The 22279-nt window shown below is 37.6% G+C and overlaps 1 protein-coding gene across 1 annotated transcript; it reads right to left on the bottom strand.

The window, feature by feature from the left end:
* Positions 1 to 1141: 1141 nt before the first annotated feature.
* Bet1 (Bet1 golgi vesicular membrane trafficking protein) lies at positions 1142 to 12638 on the bottom strand. Its single transcript, XM_006991199.3, has 4 exons — positions 12460 to 12638; positions 7889 to 8013; positions 3853 to 3909; positions 1142 to 2221 (listed from the first exon to the last, which is right to left on the bottom strand). The coding sequence occupies exons 1-4, from the start codon at positions 12476 to 12478 to the stop codon at positions 2066 to 2068; spliced, it is 357 nt and encodes a 118-aa protein (XP_006991261.1). The 5' UTR covers positions 12479 to 12638; the 3' UTR covers positions 1142 to 2065.
* Positions 12639 to 22279: the final 9641 nt, after the last annotated feature.

The following is a 22279-nucleotide window of genomic DNA, read 5'->3' as shown; positions in this document are numbered from 1 at the left end:
CTCAGGCAATTCAAATAAAGATGATAACGTGAATAGTTTATCAAGCCGATGATTAGTCAACTTCTCTAAAATGCCATACATCTCTTAGAGAATTAGCAATGAGTTTATAAACTATTATAAAGGAATAGGACTTTTTCATATTTTACATTTTCCCCAAATTGATCACAAGAACGCTTCTCCTTAAAGGTTTCCAAACAAAAGGAAATAGAAAATTGGCCAAAGATTCTGAGTGGAGCAGAGGGGTCGAGTACTTCCAGGAGTCCCTTGCCTGCAGGCATCTCAGCACACCATGACAGAGGAGTGATGGGTAATGTCAGGCTTAGTTCTCCACAAAAAAAGTGTGACTCATGTTTCAAGACATTTTTAACTGTCCTCTACCAATTGTATGACATTAGAGCTTAAGACTTAGAAGTCACTATCAGTAATTTAAGTTGTAGTTGGGACTTACCAGATGGAAACACCAAGAGTTCCATTGGATGAGGTAGAAGCGATTCTCCTACAGCATCCATCAATCTCACATTGAAACATGAGTCACACTCTGAATGCCTAATAGAAATACCTGCTTAGAGGTTGTATCATCATTATTTTGAAAATAATGAACAGTAGTTATCGAATGTGGACATTAATAACACTTACTGTCTGGTGAATCAGAAGCATTCCTCTACACTGTACTATGGATATCTCACAGGCCTGTAAAAAGGTAAAATGAAGAAATGGAGTCTACAAGCGTCAAACAAGTGAAGAAGATGTGTGTGATTGGAATGCAGACATCTAAATCCCATTAATTAGCATTTCTTCCCTACATCTCAGGCCTGTCTCTTCAGGTCTTTTAACTGCACTCAGATTTAGTGTTTGTGATCTGTAAAAGATAGGCTCAAATGACACACCACAAAAAAGTTCTTGAACTTGTAGGAAATTATAAATAAGCAAAAAGAATTGAAAATGCATTCCAGCCCAAAGGGATAGACTCATGATAAAAAGAGAAAGAAGCAAAAGATGTTGAAGTTGTAGTCAAAATTTGTCTCACCTCTTCTGCTTTAATACAAATGTTCATTTGGATTCATTTTGTTCAGAATCTGAGCTTTTGGGATATTTCTTAGATTCTGTGTCACGAATATAAGACATTTAGAGAAGCCACAAATATATTTTCATAAAAGTTTATTTGTGAACCTAGAAATAGGCAAATTTCTAAAGCAGGATCAATACAGAGTGTTTTACAGTATTTCAATACTTATTTTGTACTAATCCACCTTGCATTGTTATTTCCGTAAGCACACAAACTGGAGGAGAACAACGATCTGAACTCGGGCTCAATGCCTGCGTATTCTCAGTCCCTGTGTTGAGCACATGGGAGAACAAAGGCCAGAGTTTTCTGAACACTTCATTTCTACACAGAGTTTAGCAATCACTGAGCTTCACATTATTCTGACACAAACAATCATCAAATGGCCCACCAAAGCAGCTAGACATCAGAAAACTTTTCTAAAGCAGATCAATGGAATTAATCATTAATATAAAACAATACCTATGTTGATGCACACGTATAGTAGGCGTCCATAGAAATATGTCAATAGTTTTACTCAAGGAAGTCCTTATACAAAGAATTCATATGAACAAATGTATTAAGAAAATTGTAGGGAAAAGAAACTTTGTACCTAGATGGTAACAAGTGAGGGAAAGCGCATCATCCCAATGATGACATCAAGCAAAAGAAAGGGAATATTCTACCACCATCCAAAAAGCACCACAAAAGCTGATGTCAGGTTCTCTAGCATTCTACTGCTCTCCCACTTGTCAGAGAGTTATACTCAACAACAGGGTATGATACTGGGATTTAATCTGACTGGAAAAACATTGGTACAGCCACACCGACTTCAGGCTGACTCAATACCCCTGAAAACAGGGGTCAAAATGATTGAATAAGGAACAGTAGTCAAAAACCATTATATGGTATAGTATGATTTCTGAAAGAGGAAAGCGCCATCAGGAATGTTGGGATGCGGGCTATCAAAGTGGTACCCCAAGACATTAACTGAAACAGATTCCAAGCCCACACTAACTTGCATCACCTCAGTTTAATAATCCAATAAATGACAAAAAAGACAAACAATGAAAACAGCATCATATAGCATAGCAATTTTGTTTGGCTTCCTCTGGACAAAATCTTCAGTCTTCCCATGGTTTTACCTAGAAATCCAGTTGTAGAATCAAATTGCGAATCCTATGAGAGAATAGGAAAAACATAATAAATTCTAATATTCTACACATGTTCATTCAAGCAATTTACATATGGTTATTAGTACGTATTTTAAAAGATAATTTGTATGTTTAATCAATTCAAGTATCTATTTATTAGCTTGGGAAATCAGCCTGATTACTCCATGCAAAATAAAGCAGTTTTCTTAGTGGCTCTTTCATTATCCAATAAGCATTTCTTTCGGTTCCTGAGCGTAATTAAAAAAGCTCAAACGATTTAGGTCTTTCTTATTTCAATTATATGGATAAAAAGCCATTAACAATAAAGGCAAGTCATTTGTGTGCTATCCAGCATGTCTTTGTCCACTTTCTGTTGAGGCACTATTTTCCCAAGGTCAATTGTGGGAGTGTTCAGATACAAGGACTTCAGCTAAAATTTCATATGGTTAGCACAGAAAATGGTAGAGCCTTTTGTTTAGACTTTGAAATACAGAGAAATTTACTAAAAGTTAAGAGAATATAAATGTTGATGGAGCAATAAGTAGAGAGGATTTAAATCCATATAAGAAAAATGCCAAATTAAAATAGAGCCAGAGAAGCCTTAGAGATAAGCAGCCTAGGCACAGGTTAGAAACAATGCACTTGCATTCAAATCTCAATATCCTGAGATGAGAAGGCACAAGCATAATGAGTCTCGGCATAGCTTAGTCTCTACATAGCTCATGCACTCGAAACCCTTGCTTCCTCACAGGAGTCACTGCATCAGAACCACTTGGGATGCTTTTCACAAAATATACATGCCTGGGCTCCTCTCCATGTGATTCTGAATGAGCTTATTAAAAGAAAGAAACAGGAATATCCATTTTCAAAGACCACTGCTTTCAGTGCCATATTTGCTTTCAGACAGTTGTTTCGAATGCATGTGAAGAAACAAAGGAGGGTCTAGAGAAGCTGTGTATCCGAAGGTAGCGTTAGTGATTGGAAGGCTGCTCTGAGAAGAAAAGGTATGTGCTCTCGAGCTTGTTTAGACTAGAAACAAAGGGACCTTGTCTACTCAAATCTGAGGGATTTGTTCAGCAGTAATCCTTAGGAAATAAAGCTGAAGGAGTAGGCGTCTGTTAAGTGAAAAGCATTTAGTTGGTTGGAGATAAAGTGCTTTTTGATTTTTTCACTAGTGGTCTACCCATTACGATTTCTAAGACCACTCAAAATAGCCATTAGCCTTCAGTCTTTAACAGTGCTTTATTCCCAGGATTAAAATACATTGCCTTAAATCTTCACTTTTTATTTACATCTTGACAAGAACAATGTAAAAATACATTCGCTAGAAATTATAAACTAATTAGCTAAAAATGGTGTGGAATCCATCAGGACTTATAATGTCAGGGTCTGTTTTAACTGGATAAAACTAAAGTAAGGAGGGGGCGTGCAGAAAGCAGTAAGAGGAGGAGCCAGGGGAGCTGAATACACTCAAACACATCAGAGGAAATTCTTGAAGAATGTATTAAAATATTATTTTTAAAAGTATTAGAGAATAGATAAACTTTATAAAGTTGTTAACAAAAAATGTTTTAAAAAATGTAATTCCTTATTGGTCAACAGACTAAATTTGAAAACATTAGATAAAATTTCTTAGTAAAAATCATAATGACTTACCATTTCAGCTAATAGTTTGTTTTGATTTTTAACTTCATGGCCTATTTCAATGGAAAGCTATGAAGAAAGCACATACATTACTACTTACATGAAGGTATTCCAGATTGATAAAGTAAAAACAACAATGCAATACTATGCATATTTAATTTCTCAGATGAAACTATATTCTAGAAATATATACTTTCTCCTGACACTTTGTCCAGTGAAATTATTGGAAAATAAACTTAAAAATTTCCTTTTCCAGTGGTGGTGCATGCCTTTAATCCCAGCACTTGGGAGGCAGAGGCAGGCGGATCTCTGTGAGTTTGAGGCCAGCCTGGTCTACAGAGTGAGATCCAGGACAGGCACCAAAACTACACAGAGAAACCTAGTCTCAAAAACACAAACAACAACAACATAAAAAAAAAAAAAAACCCAAGCAAACAAAAACAAGTTTCCCCTTCTAGCAATGACCATATTCTCCCTTCTCTTCCTATTATTCAATCTCTGTGTTAACATTCTCCTCCTGGCTCCCTTATTCTAGAATTCTTTATTCCATGTTTTTGTTTTTTCAGTCATATAAAAATATCCACCTGTATATTCCTTTCTTATATTTTAGCAAATACAAGTACTCACATGACCAGTTCAAATACAGATATACAGATTTCGTATTCTCCTAACAAAATATGGCATTTATTTGAATATAAGTCTAGATTCATTATTCTAAAGACTTTGGCTTTAATATAATAATAAATTGGAAAAAACCATAAAGTTAGTGTTATCTATAACCTAAAATTATATAAAAAGAATTTGAGTGTGTAGAACAACAGTATAGATAATTACAGCTACTACGCAAAATTATACTTCATACCTTACACAACAAATTCACCAGGTTTCCCTATTCGTAATAGCCAGAACCTGGAAACAACCTAGATACCCCTCAACCGAAGAATGGATTAAGAAAATATGGTACATATACACAATGGAGAACTGCTCAGCAGTGAAAAACAATGACATCATGAAATTTGCAAACAAATGAATGGACCTAGAAAATATTATCCTGAATGAGGTACCCAGACTCAGAAAGACAGACATGGTATGTACTCACTCATAAGAGGATACTAGATATAAAGTAAAGGATAATCAGACTACAACCCACAGCTCCAGAGAAGCTAGCTAACAATGAGGACCCAAAGAGGGCCGCATGGACAGCCCTGGGAAGGGGAAACAGATGAGATCTCCTGAGTAAACTGGGGGTGGGGTGGGGCAATAGAAGGTAGGGGATGGGGGGTGAGAACATAAGGGAACGGGATGGTCCAGATGGAACAGGGATAGAGTGGGAGAGCAATGAAAGAAATACCATGATAGAGGGAGACATGATGGGGATAGGGAGAAACCAGATGCTGGGAAGTTCCCAGGAATCCCCAAGGATGACCCAGCTTAGACTACTAGCAATAGTGGAGAGGGTGCCTGAACTGGCCTACCCCTTCTAAGGAACTTAAATACAATTAATTGCTGAAGGTCTTTGTGAACAATTGTAAATGTTCTTCTCAATTTAATTTGTGTGAAAACCATAGATAATACAGATATGGGATTACACTAAAATTATGGAGATCAGATATGATCTTTTCCTCCAAACTCATCCAGAGATAACAAAGCATGTAGCCTGACTCAACCAACTACTTTAGTATGACATTCACGCCAAAGAAGGAAATCTCCCATCTTCAAACATGGAGCTCAGTAATCAACACCAGAGGGTTGTTTGTTTGTTTGTTTGTTTAAGACATTCAACTCTATGTCCTTCCCAATGTTATGTTTCTTAACATTATACATTATTAGGTCCATAGATTAAATCATGTTAATTAATATGACTTTGGAAACAATACACATATATCGAAACTCTATTTTGAGTACAAGCTGAATACAATTTAATTTTCCAACGACTGAAATTAAACACCAATTACATGTGAGAACATGAGCTTCTACTGAATGCTTCACAAATTTACAGCATGTTTATTGCAATAGAAAATCAATGACACATACTTTTAAAATAACATTATATAATTCCTTTAACAAAAACTTACTCAATTGCTAAGAAGGAATTATACCGCATGTCACAAATGATCTTAGGCTTACAGGGAATGAGTTAATACTGGTGTAGTACTGAGATAAAGCATGGGCAGAGGCAGATGCAGCAATGGGGCCTTTGTATAAGAAGACAACTTCAAGCCGGGCGGTGGTGGCTCACGCCTTTAATCCCAGCACTCGGGAGGCAGAGCCAGGCGGATCTCTGTGAGTTCGAGGCCAGCCTGGACTATCAAGTGAGTTCCAGGAAAGGCGCAAAGCTACACAGAGAAACCCTGTCTCGAAAAACCAAAAAAAAAAAAAAAGACAACTTCAAAGGAACAAGGAAGATAATGACATTGCTAAAGGCCCAGTTTGATTTTTAAAACATTAAATAGGGCAACAGCAGTATGCAAAGAACAAGAGCACTCTCATTGGTCTGGCAGCAAATCCATATGCATTCTGATGTGTTGAAGAGACGTTCTGAAAGGCTGGGGCCATTCTCTGAAGAACATATAGCACCATCAGTCTACAGAGTATGAACTTAACCTACTAAGTAACAGGGAATCCAAAGACTGCTGAGAGGGCAGGAAGTGCTTTAACAAAATTCCACCAATGGCTGTGACAACGTCATGTAGACCAGGGGCAGCTGAGACAAGTTAAGAGATTCTCCCAGGGGTCTATGCATAAAAATCAGGGCCATGTTAGAGAAACAAGAGAAAGCCCACAACTCAAAAAAGGCTCATAAGCGGAAGTGAGAAAGATTTGCATATTATATTTTAAGCCACTAGCAGCAAAGGCTGGAAGAGCTATTTCAGTGGCTCTCCTGATACTCTGTCCAGTGAAATATTGGACAATACATTTTTGTTTATTTCTTTTGGGGGTATTTTTTTATTTTTTATTTTTATTAAGAGATTTTCTATTCGTTTTACATATCAACCATGGATTCCCCTGTCCTCTCTCCTCCCACCCCCAGCCTTCCCCCAACTCACCTCCCATTCCTACCTCCTCCAAGGCATGGTCTCCCCTGGGGAGTCAGCAGAGCCTGGTATATTCAGTTGAGGCAGGTCCGGTCCCCTGCTCCCTGCACCAAGGCTGAGCCAAGTGTCTCAGCATAGGCACTAGGTTCCAAAAAGCCAGCTCATACACTAAGGACAGGTCCTGGTCCCACTACCTGAGGGCCTCCTAAACAGTTCAAGCTAAACAACTGTCTCACTTATTCAGAGTCCAGTTCCATGGGGGCTTCTCAGCTACTGGTTCACAGTTCATGTGTTTCCACTAGTTTGGCTAATTGTCTCTGTGCTTTTTCCAGTCATGGTCTTGATATCTCTTGCTCATATAATCCCTCCTCTCTGTCATCAACTGAACTCCTGGAGCTCCGCCTTCCAACAGTGACATTCACCTCTTCTCTTCCTTATAATAGTCAACCTACTTGTTAACATTCTCTAGTTCTGTTATTCTGGCATACTTGGTTTTCTCTTTTATTCATAGAAATTAAATGTTTTCTTCTGTGTATTCTTTAGATTTTACAATGTACAAGTATTCATATGAACAAGTCAAATACACATACACATTTAATGGTTTACTAACAAAATATGACATTTCTTTGATTATAAGTCTAGACTGATTATTTTAAATATTTTTTCTTTACTATAATAACAAACTGGAATAAAATTACAAGTTAGCATTATCCATAACCTAAAATTATATAGAAAGCATGACTGGCTCTGTTTGAACTACTATATTAATGTACAGTATATTTTAGATTTTGTTAGGTACACAAACCCAAATACAGTGAAGTTTAAGAAAAGAAATTAAACAAAAGTCCCAATGTTTTCACTTGCCACATCTTCTAACTCACTTAATGGATAGCCTGAACTTCCGGTGCACTTTGACCTCACTGCACAACAGTTCTGAAATGAGTTCCTTACTAAGATGACAGCAAGTTCAAATCTACAAGTTAAAATGTGGACAGTGTTCGTTCTGCACTTACAGATTTTATAGCAGTCACTTTGCTTCTCAGACTTTCAGTGAGTCTGTCGTTCTCTTCTTCACAGGCATTATATCCACTACTGGCATAGCCATAGTTCCCATAGCTGCCAGGAGGTGCTCCTTCACCTACAAGGATCAGAGGCACATGTGTAGTACTGCAAAACCAGAAGCCATTTCTCAAGCTTAGTAGTTAAAACCAACTGAAGAAGACCCCTGGAGGGCGTTGCAGACCATATATATCTATAATAGTCACAGTGCAAATCAATTTTTAAAAATCAGAACCAGAGATTACAACAATTCCTTTCATACCCTCTTTTAAGCAAAGTATGCATTTTCTTCAATACACATTTATTGATCACTTATTGATTGCTTAACAGACACTAAAACAGGCATTGCTATACAAGGATATCTGGAAGACATTCTTGCACACTAGAAATACATGTTTTAATACAGGACATAAACATAGAACCATCTATCTCCCCATCAGAGAAGCTTGACTGTAAGGGAAAAGGGGGGAGATAACGTGGAAGAAGGGGTTCTCATGGCACAAGCAACCTTCTCTTCTAAAAGCTGAGCAAAGGGATGGATGCAATGGCGGGTAGAGGCCATTAGTTGAGATTTCTGAAGAATTTCACTCATTTTTCAACAAATAATCAAGAAGCTGCCATTTTTCTGCTATTTTTACAGAACCTGTACTCTAGGAGATGGTTTGGAAAGTACAGTACCCATTACTCTGTCTACTACAGTACTTGATAGTCACCCACCAGGAAAACAAGAGGGAGAGTGAGCATTAGGCAGCAAGTACATACATAAATGTATTGGGACTGAGGGTATTAGTTCAAGTTTTTATAAACTGATATCATAATTTTCTTAGTAAAGGAAGAAAGTAGGCTACATAGTAAAGAGGAATGTTTAGAATTAAAGAAAATCATGAAAAACGGTGGCCAAAATCATTCAGTATTTCTAGGAGAATACACTGACCATGGTGGTGGCAGTATACTGGATTAGCCTGACTTCCCAGACAGGAGAACTCTCAACAGAAGGACTCCTTGGTCTCAGTCAGCTGGTGAGAAGCTATACTGTTGGGTGGACCTAGCACTGGAAGTTTTGATATTGGGACTGCGGAAGAACAAAGCCTCCAAACTTTAGCATGCTTCGACATGAGTGCAGAACGTATTAAAGGGATTAGGTTGTCTTGTCCATGGCTGGAAGCAGCTTCTTTAGGGACCCAAGGAGAAAGAAAAGGACAGCCTTAAAGCTATAGGCTACCACAGGCTCAGGCAGCAAATGGAGGAGCAACGGTAGTAAGAACGGTAAGAGTAACAGCTAAGAGAGTGGGCAGTATAAGTCTGCCAGCTGAAGGATGGTTAATGTGTAAATAAGAAACTCTTTCAAAGCGCAGCACAAATCTAATTTTATTAAAGTAGCAGAACTCTTGAATCCTTACAGCTTTGACTGTTTAACACCAACATTGACCTCTAGATTGAACTATAAGAGTATAAACCAAATGTATTCATTAATCATTCTATATTTCCATAAACACACACACCACCACCACCACTGCTACAGTACTTTAAGTGAATACTTAGAAATTAACTGATTAAAGAATACAATTTTAATTTCCTGTTAAGCAAATTTGTCAAAAGCAGAGTGTCTTGTGCTTCTATATCCTCCTGTGCCTAATGAGCACTTTCTATGCATCAGACACCTACATTTCTCCTTGTACCAAAAAAGCCGCCACCGCCACTGCAACTGCCATCACCACCACAACAAAATGTTGACTATTCCAAGGCATGCTATTCCTGAAGTTCTCAATACATGGTTTCAAACAGATTAAAAGGTGTTGAACTGGGCATAATTATTTCTCCCTACTCACCAACTAAAATCATCACTTACAATATGCCGTACAAACTTAACAAGATCCAAGATCTTTAACTTGTTTTATGTGACTAAGGATCTGGGGATGACATATTGCCAATTAGGTAATTTTGGAATGTCTAAAGTTAATCACTGGACAACTTCATCAAGGATTTCATTCCAAATTGATGGTTACTTTATTCATTTTGCTTTGACTCTCTGGGCAATCATAAGTTTAATTTTAGAGTTCTTCCACTTTGTTCTTTTTAAGTAAAATTCTCACTTTTCATTCAGAAATTGTTAATGCAGTTCCAAATTGATCTTTCTTCAAACCATCCTCCACCCTGATGCAGAAAAACACAACAAACGAAACTAATATAAAATACAAGAGTTCCTATTCCAAGCATAGCCCCGTTTTTTCTGTGAGAATTACTACTATGAAGAGCTGTAGAAAAACAAGTGCTGAAGGTCATCTTCAGCCTATGTCATTTCTGAAAAACACTACTTCCTTGAAGCATGTTCTACCAATAATCAGGCCAATTCATTTAACAACTCATGTGGGGTGTGGCAGATTTCACCTATGAATGGTTATCATATTCACTATTATTTCGAATTTAAAATTTCAGGTAAACACACGTTGGTACTTTAAAAAAAGTCGTCATAACTTTACACCAATCTAAGTGACAAGCGTACCTAATAGTCACCCTCTTCTCTACTGCACAGGCACTTTAAGAAGAATTAGGAGGGACTCTAGTCTAGTGATTCTTATGGAATTGAAAATCTAATTTAATATTCTTCTGAGTAATTCCAACACACAGTCAGAGCTGAGAACCTATTGTCAAGTCCCTGCTCTGAATGTGATAAAAACAATACATCAAAAAAAAAAAAAGCTGGCTGGCTGCAAAGGACGCTCACAGATTTGCCGGGCGGTGGTGGCGCACGCCTTTAATCCCAGCACTCGGGAGGCAGAGCCAGGCGGATCACTGTGAGTTCGAGGCCAGCCTGGGCTACCAAATGAGCTCCAGGAAAGGCGCAAAACTACGCAGAGAAACCCTGTCTCGAAAAACCAAAAAAAAAAAAAAAAAAACAATACATCACAAACAATGTCCCAATGGGCCAGTGGCCTACTGAGGAAATGTAAAATCCATGGTAGACAAGATTTTCAGAATGCCTCAGGGTCCTAGCTTCAAGATGACTTGGTCACTGTGATCTCTTGTACACATCATTTATGTCCCTCTTCCTGAATCTTTGTCATCTTCCCATCCAGAAGCCACTTCTCCAACCCCTCTTGTCAACAGCATCCTTCAAGTTCCTCTGGCTCCAGAACGTACACAATGTCCCATTTAGTATTAAATCTCCTTGGCATTCACTATTTATTGAACCTAACTGGTGTTGGGATGAAAAGTTACCATCTTGCATTGTAATTTGCCTTCTGCTTCAGAAGCAATCTGTCTTCTGCTCCTCAGTTACACTGGAAGCTTTGGGAAGCACACGCTGGGTCACAAATGATCACGCACATAAAATTTATGTTGTAAAAAAGTTTGTTGTCATTAGTGATGAAAAGAATTTAGGCATATAAGACTAATCTTGTTTGGAATTAGTTCTTTAGGTTATTTGACATGGACTACTTTCTTCCAATGATTACAAGTATTCAAAAAACTAAATTTATAAATTGCTTCTCATGCAACTATTTACTGATAACTGTAAGTCTATATTACTGGCACCTTTCACTGCCATTATTTTTCTATGATTTTAAATTACCCACTCTGTATTTCTATAACCAACCTTATTAAAAATACCACCATCTCTCTGTAATGTATTACATGAGTAATGTATTCCTTTTCATACAATCAAAATTCATACCTAGCAGGGAGTCTAGATTACAAAAGAGGCTTTATTTGTTTTTCTGTGTCTGATTTAAAGTGTTTGTTCATTCACTGGCTTTAAACACCTAAAACTTTTTAAATTTTTTTTCCAACTTATGATAGAATGGTAACATCCTTTTCAACATTCCATTCATTTTTTTTAAAGCACTCTGCCCTTCCTTCTTAAAAACAAAACATATTAATAGAGAACTTCAGAACCAGAAAGTGCTATTCTAATTATCTTGTTAGTACTTTTCCTGGTCCATAAAGGCAAGAACAAGTGTTAAGTCATCAAAAGCTTATCACCATCTATTGCCTTAACAGGGGGACAAGGTCTAGGTCAGAAATGTCCCATGACAATCGCCTTTGACCCAGACCTTTCACAGCTTCCACTTTACCAATAATGACGCATACATTTACCTTTGTAACTCGCTGTAATGAAACTAATATATCATTATTAGCGGGCTTAGAGTTTACCAGCCACTCTCCAAATGTCACTTCTAAGAAAAGTAAGATCCAGAAGGAGTAAAGAAAGGGAACCAGAGCAAGGCCTGGAAAACAAGGCTACCTCCCAAACTAGCACCTAAAGAAAAATCTAGACTACCAATAAATACTTCACCACTCTGTGCAACCTATCATATAAACTTTCCTCTAAATTAAACGTAAGGAGACTGCTCGGATCTGGGACAAATGATGCGCTTCCACTTGGTACCTCCTTCACAGAACCCCAACAGTTCCCTTTCCAACCCCAGTCACTGACAGAAGGCCGGTAGAGTTTCCTCCCACGTCCCTCCTCCCTGCTCGACAGGTCCCAAGGTCCCCAAACTTCGAAACTCAGTCCTGTTCTTACCCAGGCCTGCACGCCTCATCCTGCCAGGAAAGGGAAAGGCGGGCGAGGAGGAGTGGGTAGGAAAGGGCCAGGGTCACCGGACCTCGACTTCAGTCCCAGGGCCCCTCAGAGCACCAACTTTTTGCCTCTGAGCGCCACGACATCAGTGGAGTCTAAACACCGCGCCGGTTTATGTCGTCACCCGGACACTTATACGCGCCCTGCAATGAGGTTTAATTGCATTCTGGGAAATGTAGTTCCCTGTGAGGTCTGAGCTCTTGGCGAGGGGGCGTGGTGGGAACCTGGTCTAGAAGGGGCGGAGCTTCCGGGAGTGGTTGCTCTGGCGCCTGGGGCTGTAGTCTGAGGTGTCTGGGTGTTTACTTCTTGCTGATCCTCCAGTATGGTACTTTCTTAAGTTAGGGCAAAAGTTAACACAGGATATTTGCTCCTTCTCGGGCAGAAGGATGGTTGATTCATCTTTCTTGATTCACCCAAAATTAGATGAAGAAAAGTCAGGGAAAACTTTGTTGAAGTGTCTCGTCTTACTGCCTGAGTCTCTCATCAAGGAAGAAAGATGAATTGATTAGTTCCTGATAGCTCAGTAAACCCGTCTCCTTGCAGTAGGACTCTCGGGAGTATAGTGTGGAGTCTCTCATTCCTCGTTAATGACTTTGTTCCAAGTCTGAAAAAAACTGTGACATTTAGCTCTTAAACCCTGTCTTGGATCTTTAAAACTTACACACAAATACCTAATTCTTGTTTTCATGGAGCAAGGAGTCAATTTAAGGGTTTAAAAGCTTGTTGAGAGGAGTGGGAATGCAGTGGTTCATTTTATATCAAAGGATCATTATGAGATTACAAAGAAATAATGGTTTTGAAACTGATAAAGAGTTGTTCACAATCTGTGTTGAGATGTTTTACAGTTGTATTGCTACTGTATGACAGTGATACATTATTTATAATGGGAGCTTTCTGAAAGTGTGATCTTTGAAAAGTGGTGTTTCCCATTATAAACACTGACAATATAAATCAATTCTCAAGCACAAATGTTGACTATAATCATAGCTTAAGTCTGCCTTAAGGCTGTCTGTAAAATACACCTCAAACAGTTTTCATTGTGATATATTAACTGGGGAAAATAAACTAAACTCAATAGCATTAAAACAATTTCATAAAACTAAAGTAAGCTACTATTCTCTAAAAGCAACACCATTAAATGATGACTGAAGTCAGGGGTAGTTATAACAAATAAGCACAGGAGATTCATTGAGAGAAATAGCAGGCTTTCCTTTTCATGGACAAACTGTGATGATCCTTCTCTCTACCCCATCCCCTTTTGCCATTCAAAAGATGAGGCAGAAAGTAGGTTTAATATACAGAATAATAATTACTGATCGTGGTCACAATTCACAAAAGTAGAAAGAATTTTTTTTTAATTTTTTTGTACCTTTTTCATTTTAAGTTAAAATTTCTAGCTCTTTTTATTGACTTGCAGATGAATAGCATCAGTAATTTTGCCTCTATTCTCAGAGATAATCTTGTAGAAAGCATGTAATTCTTGACTGTCTTCAGGAGATTGTTAACTAAAGATGACAAGATAACATTAAGTATTCTTGTAATAATTACAAAAGCAAGAAGAACATGGGCAGAAAAATCCCTGAACTTTTTCACAAAATTAGAATTTTTATTTTTCCTGTTCTGTTGTCTGGTGTCTCTTTTTATCTCCATTACAAGTCCAAAGGGATAACATTGTACAAAGCTCTTGAAACTTTTTAGATCCCGAGAAAATCAGGATAATGTCCTGGCTGGGGAAATCTGTGAGACTGGACCATCTTAGCTAACAGCCTTGAAGCTGTTCTGGATGCTGAACTCTGAGGAAACTGAGACAGTGGTGCTCTGAGATGTTGGATTACCTGGGCCCTTTGATTTCATTGGTGTCTGGTCCTCTTGCTCTGAAAACTTTTAAAGGTAACATATATATCTGCATTAATACAAGTAGAGACTGTGCATTGTACAAAAGTCAGCCAAAGATTTTTTGTGTTATGTTTGAGCAGATAAAATATACATCATGTGTCTTGTAGTTTTTTCAGTTTTTTTTTTTTTATGTCTATAGCCAGGATTTTCAGGGGATCTTCCTCAATTAAATCTAATCTTATTTAACCTTGAAATATTTGATAGCTTTTGGGTTTTTGTGGAAGTAAAAGCATAGCCTCCTTCCCAAAGTGGTATTTTTTTCTTGACTTTTATTTTGAAGTTAAGACATTTTTAAAATATATGGTTTGGTTTAAATTAGCAGTTTTCATAACCCAGTGTCTCTCAATATCTATTGTTTATCAATAACTAAAAAATTGAAAATCCATCCAACACCATACAGGATCCAGATTGCCTTGTGTATTTTTCATTTCTATGTGGCTTATTTTTTTTTATTATTTTACTTTTTTCTTTAAAGACTTTATTATTTTTAAACTGTTTTTCCTATGACTGTCCATATCCTTTCTTTTTTCTTTGTCAATCCTGTGTACAGTTTTAAATACATTATAATCTGTTTACAGGGTCTTTTCTTTCTTTCAACTCAATCTGTCTTTACTGAGCATCTGTAGTGTTTTCTGATCAAATGGGACAAATCTTAAAAAGTATGTCAGCCGCCCAGTGTGGCTCAGTTTAGTGCAGGATGGTGACTGTCTCCGGTGTGCAGGCAGTCTCTTTATATTGAGCCTATTCACAAGACCTTGATCACCAGGAAGTTGCATTTTACTCTGTGTTCCAAAGTCTTTTTTTTTAAAGCTTCCTCAGGCCTTATGTGGATATATATTCCCCATGTTGGGTGCCATGTGTAGGCAGGATTTTTAATCAGGACCACTGGCTGCCCAATAAACAACATGGAGAATTATTATTATTATTATTATATAAGAATTATTATTAATTATAATAATATTTATATTATTATATAATTTATAATAATTATATAATTATAAATGTTTGGCCAATAGCTTAGGCTTGTTACTAACTAGCACTTACAATTTAAATTAACCCATATTTACATTCTACTAAATAGCTTGGTACCTTTCCTTAGCACAGCATGCTCATCTTGCTTTTCCCTGTGTTTCCTGGTGGCTCTGCCCTTCTTCATCCTAGAGCTCTCTCCCTGTCTACAAGTCTTGCCTAACCTCTTCCTGTCTAGCTATTGGCCATTTATCTCTTTATGGGAGCAACACATCTTCACAATGCACAAAAAGATTATTCCACAATACCAGCCTGTATTTTTTTCAGCATTTATTAGCATACACATGAAAGCACATATCCATTGCTCTTTGGCTAAAGGGCATAGAAGAGTACATAACTTAATATAGCCATTCTGCATCAATTTAGGTAGTAAAACTGTTTACATGGGAAATCCAAAGCAATAAGGTTATTTGTTACATTGTTCTCTTAAAAGCGGGTTAAATAAACAGACTGAGTACACTAGTAGGACATTAGACTTATGGCTTAAGTGACCTCAACGTATATTATTAACTTGTCTGTGAGGTCCAGCAAGTTTTCCAATCTTTTTGAATGGACAAGATATTTTTATAATGATGCATCACCACAAATGAGTGAAAAACTGCTAAATCAATGTCTTTGTAATATATGCATCAGATAAAGGATTGTGTGAAGATTATACAGAGAGCTGTAAGGGGACTTACAAAGTTGTTAAGTCAATAAAAACATAATCAAACAACACAAATAAAAGAGTTATTCTGAAAGTTTCCTCAGAAACGAGAATATCTAAATGGTCAAAATGTTAATTAAATACTGTTTAGTACCACCAGACATAACAAAATGAAAATGAAATCACAATAGGAAAGAACATCTCCTACAAAATATAAGTGTTGTAGATTTGTATAACAATGCCAAATGTTAATAGAGACGTGGAGTGAATGAAATGCTCAAATACAGCTGGTGATGGTGTTGATTGGCACAACCCACTTAGATATATGTTTGACAATATCTACTAAGTTCAAATGTGGATATACCTACACTTGTGGGTCTTCACTTTATTTCTTAGGTCTATATCACAGAAAGGTACACATACAAACTGAAAGAACAATCATGGTTTTCTCTTTGAAAACAATGCAGCAGTCCCTAAGCAAAAAGAAAAAAAAAAAGGTAAAGGAATTTGGGTAAATATATGCATTAGAAACATACACAATGAGAGTAAAAACCTGCAGGTCATGTGGCAGTACAAAAGAATCTTACAAACATTATTTTCAGTGAATTAAATGATGAAAGTATGCATTTAGAATGTATGATGTTATTGACATGAATTTCATGGATCCCAAATCAACTCCTGATGTTAGAACTCTGGAAAACCTGGGTTCCCTTCCTGTAGGTGAGAGGAGGTAAAGAAGACTTTGGAGATGCTGATAATACACTAACATTTTTGTTAAGTTATATAAAATATTAAGCCCACATTTTTGTATTAAGCAACACATTTCGTGGAATCCAATAAAAGAAAGGCAGAATTAAGTTTCTTCTTCTGTCAGTATGTACTTTATAAAAAAAAAATTACCAACCGTTTGGCCTTAGCCTCAAGTCAATTATATTAGCAAAAGGATGAAACAGACTCAGACTTGAGTACATAGTGGGGCACTGCTAGAGGACATCTTGCATACTAACAGCATGTGGAGCTGGCTCACTGTGAAATGGCAGTCAAAATATGGTGGACTCAGATGGTAATCAGTCTTATTTTATTTGTAAGTGAGTCCTAATCTGCTCTACACACACACACACACACACACACACACACACACACACACACACACTGCACTGTAGTTCTTCAGATGGAATTCAAGCCCTTACTTATGATAAGCAAGGATCTAGGACTGATCTATACTCCTGCCACATTCATTTTTTAAATGTAAGATGAAGGTATAAATGGCATAAATGGTCTGGAGAGTTTGTGTGCATAGATTTATAGTAGTTGTCAAATTTACTACTTTCTCATCTTCAGCAAAATGGGTTCATATTAAAGTAAACTCATCTCAGAGATAGTTGCCAAGCTGTGAGTGGAGACTTAGGTTCATCACTTTGGGGTGAATGATTCCAAAATTATCACAGTTTCTCCAAATAGTGAAAAAAATATTGAAAATGCATTGAATCTAATATTGGGGATCTGGAACTTTCCATATCAGCTTACCCAGTTTTCTGGTGCTAAAGATTAAGGAACACATGACAAAGTACAAATGTGTACCTGAAACTTTAGCCAATGTGTGGTTCAATTGCAGTCCACAATCAATCCAGTTGTCCTCCCATGCACAGGACTTTTCATGTACTATGCGAGCACTGATAAGTACTTGAAACAGGAAAGTTTAGGGATTATCATATGTCTGAGATGTTTATTTTTGGTGGATATCAATTCAGAAATATTATAACCCACTCATATTTTAAGCAGTTTTATATTTACAAAAATTTAAAGGATTTTGCCATTAATTACTCAAGAGTAGCCTCTGTAATTGACTATAATCTAATATATAAATTTATTTTTATGATAATTTTAAATGAACATTGGAATCAACAGTCAGTGAATAATCTTGACATAATGTTATATTTTTCATAATTATTATGTTTTTTTTACATTCTGCAACAATAGGTAGATGAGAAGAAAGGAAAGGCTAGATTACACATTGGTCAGGTAGATACAGATAAATGATAGGTAGACAGACAGACAGATGATAGGCAGATAGGTAGATAAGTAGATATGCCAGCCACATAGATAGAATTTCAAAGTGAATATCCTGGACATCAGTTACATAAAATAGGGCTAAGCTCTATAGGAAACCCTGCTGGAGTCAATTCTTTTCATCTGTTTTTGCCCTTTAGGCTCTAATGTAGTGTCTCCTTTCTGCATCATCCACATCATCCTCTCTAAAGCTTCCCCAAAAGGAAAACTTCTGATCCATGTCTCTAATGCCTCAGTATGATCCATATTGGAATCTTTGCTAGATAGTGTCTCTGTCTCTGGGAGAGAAAATCAGATTGTTATATCAGATTGACTGGCACAGATTGGGGGCGGGGCATCATTGAGCAGAGCAGATTCTCTAAGAGAGTGCTGTAGATAGGGAACAGACTATTATTTAGCAGGTTTTGGAATGTGAAGAATTTGCCTACAAGCCTCTGCTAACTGAAGAATGATAAAGATTCTACTGGCTAGTCTGGGAGAGTGAAGATTTTGTGCTCACTTCACTCCAGAGGCCTCACCACTCTCTCTGGCCAGGAAGGGATGGTTTATTTGTAAGGGAAACAATTTATAATCTTAACCTTGCTGAGTCCATACAATTGACTCTAGCAGGGTTTCCTATAGAGCTTAGCCCTATTTTATGTAACTGATGTCCAGGATATTCACTTTGAAATTCTATCTATGTGGCTGGCATATCTACTTATCTACCTATCTGCCTATCATCTGTCTGTCTGTCTACCTATTATTTATCTGTATGTACCTTCCCTTTGTTTTGTTCGAAATTTCTTTGCTCAAATGAGAAGACTATCTTTTCTCTGGAAGAAAGAAAGTAGACACAGTCTCCTTTACAGCACACCAAGCTCTGAGGCCCTTAGTGCCAAGCTTCATTACTCTGTGTAGTGGAGGCAGAGATTCAGATTCTGATCTCCACTGAGATGATCTTCACAAATATAGGCTATAGGATTTTCCATTGACACTGATTTTGAAATAAAGTATGAGCATTACAATTTTAATAAAAAGTAGCATTTCATGAACATAAAAGTTTTCTCTACCAAGTTTGTACTTTTTCCTTTTTTTCCATAAGAAGACCATTTCTAATGCAAAATTGGAGTCAATATATAATTTTTGAAAAAAATGTCATCTTTGTTTTATTATCTGCTCACCTATAAAAGTTGTCTGTTGCTAGATAGGAAACAAGGATTGTTTTCTTTCTTTCCTTACCAGGGTAGTTTTCCTCAAAAGTCTGATATTACAGCCTCAAGGTTAAAAGGCTAGACTGATTGCTAAAGATTAGCAAAGAGTCTTGTAGAAATTAATATTGCTATAGAAATAATTCTAACACAATTTTCATAGGGCTAGGTACCAAAGAATTAAGCATTACTACCCCAGGCCCTCAAATTGTGCTAAAGTATTATTAACATTATACTTCTAGATATGATACAATACAATACTGATGTTTCATTCTAGATTGGCAAGAAAGCTCTCTCTCTCTCTCTCTCTCTCTCTCTCTCTCTCTCTCTCTCTCTCTCTCTAAAGATAAAGAGTTTAAATGAAAATGTATAACATAAGTATCCATGTTTAGGAACCCTCTGAAGCTGTTTATTTCCAACCTCTCTCCATTAAAATATAATTGATTCTTCTGTTTACATGCAGATGGTGACTAATGACAGACATCACACATGCCCATGGATAATTAACTAGTATCACATTGCTGATCTTAAGAAACCAGGATAACAAAAGGTTAGGAAGACTTCCCTCCTGCCAGAGGGAGGTTGTCCCCATTTCCCCATAACTATCTGAAGAGGACAGAATGTCTTAACTGCATCAGGGAATGCCAACAGGGTGCCATGCTAGCGAAATAATGAAGTATCTGGCTGAAGCACATTGAAACATCTCTTTATTCAGAAGGCCTTAAGAAAAAGTTGCTCAGTTTTACTCAATATTCTGTGACTTAAGAGTTACTCACAGGCAGTCCTCAACAGGAGTGTTCAAGGCCTATTAATATCAACACTTGTCCTTCCCCCTCCAATTCAAAATGAGTGTAGTGATCTGCCCGTGTAGATGACACAGGATTTGAAATGGAAGGGATCTCTGTATGAGGGCAGACAGATAGCGAGTAGACACGTGCCACTTCTCTATAGATGATACCAACATCCTGTTTGTCACTCTAACTCTGGCCAGTTTGGTTTCCTGCTAACTTAATCCCACTATTCTTTTGGACATTGCTGCTTGAATGTATCACCATATTCTCAACTCAACAGTCTCTTCCAGCCATCTTGCCTTCTAGGTTTTCTCAATTCTCCTTAATGTTGTTTTAAGGCTAAAACCTCAGGGCTATGTTGACATTTCCAGTCTTGTCTACTATACAAACTTCCCGACAAGCCCTATTTACACCCCTCTTGGCATTTCTTTTCATTCCTCCGCTTTCTTTCTGTTCCCAAGCTAACAGTATTAATATGGAGTTCAAGTGACTCTACTTGATTTACTCTTCAAACTTGTTCACTTCACTTCTACTTCCTCCAGGTTCTGCTTCCTACCACACTAGAATTTCTTAGACTGTAATTTTTGTAACCACTATTAAAAGGAGTTCAGTGGATTCTCTAGGACATATCCGGTGAAAGAGTGAAGAGTTCATAACATTTTAATTCTGAAGCTCACAAGGGCCTGAATCCTGTAATTTTCCTGGTAAAATCTATAAAAGGCCAAAGCAGACATGCAAGGTGTCAAAAGTCAACCTCAAACTCACTCTTACTTTCTTTAGGGTCAAGACCTGCTGGCTGACATTTCTGTTCTGCATCTGAACTCAAAGCGCTTCTTTCTTTCAAAACAATACCCAGTTTCAGCTCCTTAGATCCCCCTCCTTCTCTAGCCAAAGCACTCCACTCATTATTTCTCCTTGTTTTTCAGACAAGACATCAGTAGGTACACAGGGCAAAATGAAATCATTCCAATTCCCATGAGCCAAGGCATCTCCTGGGGATGTCAATTTCCTCAGATATCACCGGAGATGCTGTCCTCGATAACTACATGACAGTTAAGAATGAATGGTTTCTCCCTTCCTGGCTGTAAGTTTCACCTAACTTGTATTATGATTTATATTTTTATTTAATAGCAAGTTTGTTCTATTTTTCCAACTGTAGACACAGTAGGAAGATTTAGAAGGGAGCACAGGGGTAAAGAGTGGTTAGTAACTGAAAATGTGTAAAATCACCCAGATGTTTCACTTCCTGTCACCAGATCCTTGTGCTTAGCTGTCTGATTGGTGGATGTGACAAGGTGAGAATTTGACATCCTTTGTTTCTGTCCATCCTTGAGAGCTTGCATGAGGTCAAGTTTGCACAAAAAGAAAGCCCGAGGCAGTGAAGTGAATGTCATCCTTGAGATGAGCCCTGTTCTGGTTTTGCTAGCCAACTTCTAATTTGATAACACTATTCTCTAATCATAACTGCCCAACCTAAACAGTCATTCTCGTTACTCGTGTTCGCTCAAGTTGGTCTACAGCGCTGTATTCTAAAGGGTTTCAGAGGGCTCATTCTCTAAGCCATTAATCTACAGCTGTAACATGAAAGCCTTTAGTCATTTTCTGATTTCCAAAATGTCATTCTGCCTTTCCCTATGGCTTTAAACGTTTAGCCCTAACAACTGAAGTTTCTACTGATGGATAAATTAATAAATAAAATGTGGTCTAGCCATACAAAGACAGCCTGTTGGTAGTGGGAGTCTAATGTCAGCTTTCTCTAGCTGGGCCAAAATGATCAGTAGGCTGTTCCCTTAGATTTCAGAGAAATAAATGTGGTTGTCACTTGTCACATTGCTAAGGAACCTGACCGTCTACTTTGAGTCTCTAGCACTGACTCTAATTTCAGAGTTACCTCCCCCATTGCATGCCTTTGGCTGGATCTTCAGCCAACAAAGCCCTCCTGTCTCCTCGCTATGGAGATGAGTCATGCCATTGAGACTACTTGTCCTATTGTGTGAACAAATAACCCAGGCGAGGCCATTCAGAAATCCTTTCTATAAGGATTTGTTCCATGGAGTGGGAGAGAATGTGCCTACTCCTTTTAACTCATAAGCTGTAAAGATGAATGGTGAAGATCACAGCAGATGCCTTTTCTAACTCAAGGA

Source organism: Peromyscus maniculatus, chromosome 3 (genome assembly GCF_049852395.1).
Source record: "Peromyscus maniculatus bairdii isolate BWxNUB_F1_BW_parent chromosome 3, HU_Pman_BW_mat_3.1, whole genome shotgun sequence".
Lineage (NCBI taxonomy): Eukaryota > Metazoa > Chordata > Mammalia > Rodentia > Cricetidae > Peromyscus > Peromyscus maniculatus.
This window is presented reverse-complemented; position numbering and strand designations above follow the sequence as displayed.